At 36.0% G+C, this 6567-nt stretch overlaps 1 protein-coding gene across 10 annotated transcripts in view; it reads right to left on the bottom strand.

The window, feature by feature from the left end:
* Nucleotides 1–1566: 1566 nt before the first annotated feature.
* GRIA4 (glutamate ionotropic receptor AMPA type subunit 4) overlaps nucleotides 1567–6567 on the bottom strand; it is a 313150-nt gene continuing 308149 nt past the window's right edge. For 2 of the 10 annotated variants that reach the window (XM_081953271.1, XM_081953268.1), the window contains exons 16-17: nucleotides 3467–3607; nucleotides 1568–2453 (exon numbers count right to left, since the gene is read on the bottom strand). In XM_081953271.1, coding sequence (XP_081809397.1) covers nucleotides 2376–2453; nucleotides 3467–3607 — 219 coding nt within the window. In that variant the 3' untranslated portion in view covers nucleotides 1568–2375. Of the gene's footprint in view, nucleotides 2454–3179; nucleotides 3608–6567 lie in introns of those variants that run through there. The other 8 variants (XM_081953273.1, XM_081953272.1, XM_081953278.1 and 5 more) reach the window with 7 other exon arrangements.

Genomic DNA, 6567 nt, shown 5'->3' with positions numbered 1-6567 from the left:
TTCACTTCACAGTGCTTTCTTTGAGACTGAAAGGACACCGAGACCTTTTAATTCAGGGGTGTCAAATTTGATTTCATTGAGGGCCACATCAGGGTTGTGTTTGGGTGGGCGTGGCCAGCTCCACCTCAGTCATGTGCTCAAATGCCACTTTTGCTAGCAGTTTGTTTTGCTAGCACTCTGTCAGGAAAAACGGAGCTTGTGAGGACTGCGTACCGCCCTCCCAGGCTCCCTTTTTGGCTGCCACAGCCTATTGCAGTGCTCTGCCAGAAAACGGAACCTGGGAGGGGGTCTCTGCGCGGCTCTGTTTTCGCTGACAGAGGCACCGCGGGTCAGTCCTTTGCTGTGTCCTTCGCATGATGGCCCCACAGGCCAGATCTAAGCACCCCTGTTTTAATCAATCAATCTTCTTTCTAGTGCAACAACCGCCATCCTATATCCCATGTTGGTTGAACAACCATAATGCATTCTATGTGGGACTTTTTGGAACTGACAGGGAAGCTGCAGCATATACAGAATGAGGTGGACAGATTATTGTCAGGACAACTTCACCAAATCCCTAATTTTACTGTTACTGTACTCTTTGCCCTCCAGGCCTAATGCAAGACCCGATTATTATCTTTCAAGCCTTACAGGGCACAGCTCTGGCAGACATTCAGTATTGCCTTGACAAAAATTCAATCTAGTTTGAACATCTACTTTGGCCAATAGGGTGTCTTCATATTGCCTTTCGTATGTTATTAGCTGCTCAGAGTCATGCCCGTGAAATGGGTGGCCATATTAATGAGTTAAATTAATCATTATTAGAGGAGAATGAGCATCTCCTTTGTTCTTACGGAGTACATGATGTCTGAATTAGGCAAAATGATTTTTTTTTAGTTGAAGACTGATGCTATAGAACACCCTGCCTCTGGATTTAATTTGGTTGCATCTCTTCTTGCGTTTTGCCAGGCTGTAGAAATTGCTGTTCCAGTCTGCTTTTCACCTGTATTGAGTGTAGGCATCATCGTAGGTATCACTGTTACCTTAGTCTGATTCATAAATCTTTGTTTTTATAGTCTTTCAATGTGTTTACTTCTACTTTGCTGTAAACTATCTGTTAGAACTGAGTAAAATTTTGTAAATAAATGAAATTCCATAGTAGTAGTAGTAGTAGTAGTAGTAATAGTAGTAGTAGTAGTAATAATAATAATAATAATAATAATAATAATAATAATAATAATAATAATAATAACAGGAGGAGGAGGAGGAGGAGGAGGAGGAGGAGGAGGAGGAGGAGGAGGAGGAGGAGGAGGAGGAGGAGGAGGAAGATATAAATTATTTCTGAATTTTGTTTTGGAAAGCTTTATCTAGCTCTCTATTGAGAAAGAGAAAATTACCATCAATGTAAAACAAAAATAGTATGCATACAAATATACATAAATGTGCAGTTGAATCCAGCGAGAATAAGGAAAACTAGGTCAGTGGTTCCAGAATATAATTGTGAATAGGATATTGGTTGGCTAGCAATGGATGAGATCACTAACCTTTGTCCCTTTTTTCAAATTCAGATTCCACATTTTAATTTAACAGTTGTTCAAGTGATAATGATTATTTTCTGGAGCTTTGGCGAGAAAGCAATAAAGGAATTAAATTATGAACATGTCACAGAAGCCCACATCCAGATTCATAACAGATCCCAACTTTTAACAGTTAAGTATTTATACATTTCTGACTTTCTGACTGATAACCTCCATTCACATACTTGAGTCCTGCAAAAGTGCCAAAAAATCCCATTGAACAATGGTTTCAAAACATAAACCGATTACAAAACTATGATCCAGTTTAAGCCCAGCAGTCAAAGAAATAGTTCAATACACCTTTTCCTGATCATCGTGAAAATTTAAAATTAAATAAAGTTCCTTGTACTTCTCTCAATAAACAATGGGATGCAATGGGTAAAATAAAATGCAGACTAACATCTGTTTAATTTTTATAATGAATGCAAGGTATAAAGCTATATTTTTTTCTTGTCACAGCTTAGGTTTTCTTGAGCAATCTACATATATACATGCCTTAAAGTTCATATTTGGTATCAGTATGTTTACTTGTGTTGGACTGAATCAATGGCAAAGTTGAAAGACGTTATTCTTTTTCCATCCTTAAAAAGAAATACTCATCATACTTCATGTCATTGATACACAACTTTGTGTTAATATAACTTAGTCTTAACTCTGCGAATTGCATTCCTCATATCAGAAAAATCACTCCAGGTGTTAAAAGAACAGTTGTTATTTTATTCCTTTTTGGTGGGTACAAAAACCACAGGTTTTTTTTTTTACACAGAACAAGATTATAAATAATATCGGTAACATGAGTGACCCGTAGTCTCTTTGATTCTACACGGCAGACTGATGGTGTTCTCTAAACGCATTTGTTGGTTTCTTGTAGTAAGACAGATGCAAATCCGTCGAACACTGAATGATGGAACAGAATGACGGTAACAGCAAATGAGAGGGGGGCCAACAATGTAAAAAAAAAAGTCTTTGAAATTTATTACAGTGATGCCATTTTATATCAGTTATTGCAATGAATTGTTCCCTAAGATGGTTAGAAAAAAGAATTGTGTTCTCCACTACTGAATTTACATCCATTAAAAAGCAAGCATGTTTCAATATTCCTCTTTTGTTCCCAAAGGAAAAAAAAACGTATTTTTAAATTTTTTTTTCACAGGATTTACATGGTTTTTTTTTTTCCCTCCTTCTCACAGTTTAGTAAAACTTGTTTCCACAGCTGGATATTCTTCCCATTGTATACTGCTGTTCATCTGGAGACACAGGTTAACATGTTCATTGATTTCTACAGCCACTGGCTCCCCACTTTGCTGACAGAAAGACTCACGGCCTTCCCTCAGGTCTGTTCCTCATAGTTTTAATGCGCTAAATTGGCAAGTCCTTGTGAGAGAAATCTCTTGCTGTTCATATTTCTTTCCCAATCCCTCCCCCCCACAAAACTAAATTATGAATTATATCTATATCTATATCTATATAGATGTATGTATGTGTGTATGTGTATATATATATATGCATACAAATGTATATACGCATATACATATATATGCACGTATATGCATATATATATATATATATGCATATATATATATATATATATATATATATATATATATATATATATATATATATATGCATATATATATCACATATCTATACAGACAGACAGACATACATACACACAAACTTTTTCCTGATATAAAAATCTGAGTTTGGGCTTCCGAACTGAGACCATGCACGCATTGGCTGCTGATGACACATTTTGATGCCCTTCCCGTACTCAGCCTGTTTCTAAGTTCATCAAGGACATTTCCCGTGTCATGTTACAGTCCGTGCTGTATTCCCGTCAGTCACTGACACAGGTTAATTAAGGCACTCGATTATTTTTTTGGTTTTTATGGTAGATCGGATTCAATTACCGCCAATCCTGAACTTTGTCTAATTGCAGTTCCAGCGTGTACGGCTTTTGGGCAATCCGGAGTGAGAACGCGACCGTTTTCTCCCATGCTTCCCGTGATTGATAATCTGGCTTTGTTTCGTATGGCTTCAGAAAAGGTCAGCTGGGAAGCAAGAAAGAGAAGAGGGGAAAGAGGGAAGAAAAGGAGGTGTTAACAATGAATCTATTCCTCGGGAAAATAAATACACAGCAAACACCGAAAAATTCCCGTAGGTAGACATCTGCATTATTGTGCTATGTGATAATCATAATAGTAATAATAAAAATAATAATGCAATTTGTCTTTTTTTTTAAAAAAAAAAGTAAAGCTCTCAAATATCAACCTGGGAATTTGATTTATACTAAAATTTAATAAAAGACTCTGTAACAAATGCAAAATGTGTCTCTGTTGCCCAGTTTCCTAAGCAATCGGTCCTTATACTTTTGTCTTCTATCTTTCTAAAAATGTAAAATCAGTAAGAATATGAGATAGACCAGAGGTCTTCAAACTTGGCAACTTTAAGACTTGTGGACTTCAATTCCCAAAATTCTCCAGCCAGCTAGGCTATATTGACTGGCGAATTTTGGGAATTGAAGTCTACAAGTCTTAAAATTTCCAGGTTTGGGAACTCCTGAGATAGAACCTGCTTGCAAATGACCTTGCGAATGGAGTACAGTATCATACTGATACTGTCTACAGAAGCTCAGGTTTTTTAAAAAAAAATATTCACATTTTCTGTGTAGCTCAGTGGCAAAGGTTTCAATCAAAGATCTTTTCAGTTCCATCTGTTTAAGAGAAGATAAATATAGCCCAACCTCTCTCAAATGAAGCCATTGGGAGTTAAACTTTCATTTCCTCTCTTACTTTACTTTTTGTTCAGTTAAAGACACTCAAAAATATGGAAAATGTCACTTTCTAAAAATAACAGCTCCTATAAATTATCAATGGATATCCTACAATAATACATCTATTAAATCTTTGGGGCTTAAGAGTTCATCAATAACTTGTCCCACTAATTCCCACAAATCTACTTTTAAAGCTAAGCCTGATTTCAATCCATTGCAGATAACTAATTTAAAGCCCATCTCAAATAACGTTGCTTTCCCCTAACTTTGGCATCCCAGGATTCTGTTTAGTTGGTGTAAGCTTCATCAATTCAGCAGTGTAATCAAATGTAAAAGTTTTTTTTGTATAAGGTTGGAGCGATCCTTGCTTTTATTTGGTCAAAAGTTCTATTAAATTTGATGAGCCTTTCTTCTAAGAAAGGGTAGTTGGTATTGGGCTATTTTATAAGTTGTGGCTGCAACTTTAGTGTAAAGGAATATTAACAGAAGACTTGAACCAAGTATGCTATTGAAACACACTGACTTGGTAATCTTGGTCAAGAATGCGTATTACATGCAAAAGAGCAAGTGCATAACATTCAGCAGGGAAAAAATATTTATGTATAAACACATACAAAAGAGGGTCATTTATGGTAGATTCAGGCAGTCTCTCCCCGCCTGTTTTAAATCAATTTACAGTATTGTTCCGTTCTTCAAAACAAGAATTTCTAAGGCTGCTCAATGGCAATATAGGCAATTAAATCATGCCTATATTATCGACATATGAACTGACTTTCTATTTTTTTCCCCTTTTAACAGCCTTGTAATTTCTTGCATCGGGGTTGAGTCAAGGCGACTGAATGGAGTTGAGCATTTACTGGCCAGATGCCCTTCCTTACGCCTATGCAGAACTCACAGTGCATATTTTCTCATTGCACCCAGAGAGAGAAATAATCTACCACTACCTAGGATAGAATTCACAGCCTCTGATTATGAGGTGAGAGCTCCACTTCTAGGCCACCACGCTGCTCTAACTGACTTTCTAATAATACTGTGGGATATCTGGTCAAATTTTAAATTGTTATTTAAACTTGAATCTCATCCCTTAATTGTAGAAGTTGGTCCTGATGTCTTAATTACTTCTGAAATTCCTATATCAGTTATGTGATTAGAAAAATATTATGACATTCTTAAATCTATACAATAGTTATTTTTCTTTACAGAAAGTTGTATTCAGCAGATTAAGGTAGGATAAATTAGTTCTGTATGACCTTAGGTAAGAATAATACAACAAATATTGAACAACAAATATTCGCTTCAACAGTGAGATGAGTGGCATACAAATTTAATAAATAAGGGAATAAATCCTTATTAACTTTTTTATTTCTTTGTTTTTGTTTCTGTTATTTTCCGGGCTGTTTCATTTTGCTTTGTTTACTATCATTTATTATTGAACTTATTGTTTATTTTTTTCTCCCTGCGATATGTTTAAAAGCAGTTAGTTGTCTGTTCAAAGCAAACCTTTAAAAAAATGCAGGCATAGCTAATTGCAATGTAGCAAGTGGGACCAAGTGATAAAGGTGCTGTGTGCTATGATTTCAGTGTCAAACAAAGCAAGAGCTTAAAAATAGCCTTGTTGGTTGCTCTTATTTAATCGAAATCCAGCCTTACCATTTTGAAATCAATCAAGTTTGAAAGAGATAACATGCATTCCTTATTTTATCAATACATATTTTTTTTTACTGCCAGGGATGAGAGGGTCTTGTGAGCCTCTTCAACTCATGGGCCAAAATAATTTAGCTGCCTTTAGTTACTCGGCAGTTTGACTTTGACGAATTCTATATATTGCTGCCACTTCTAGAACTATAGTTGTAAGAGGTTTATTTGGTCTAAAACTCTCCCCAATCTTGGAATTCTGATTAAGGCATCCTTTTCAAAAAAATGTCTAAAGAAGCTTGCATGAATAAAATCTGTCATGCTCAGTTCACCAATTTCCTTGACTACTATCAAATTACTCCTACTCTACAGCTTTTCTTTCCTAACATTCAAATAAAATCTTCATTATCAGCACTATGTCTGTTCCATCTTCTGTTTAAACAGAGTACTGTTTATATAATGTGACTTTCTTCCCTGCCTTCAGGAACTTAAAACAGGGGTCTACAACCTTGGCAACTTTAAGACTTGTGGACTTCAACTTCCAGGATTCCTCAGCCAGCTTTGCTTTGTCCTCAAGTCTTAAGTCCTCAAGTCTTAAAGTTG

Source organism: Natrix helvetica, assembly GCF_964273705.1.
Source record: "Natrix helvetica genome assembly, chromosome: 4".
Classification (NCBI taxonomy): domain Eukaryota; kingdom Metazoa; phylum Chordata; class Lepidosauria; order Squamata; family Natricidae; genus Natrix; species Natrix helvetica.
This window is presented reverse-complemented; position numbering and strand designations above follow the sequence as displayed.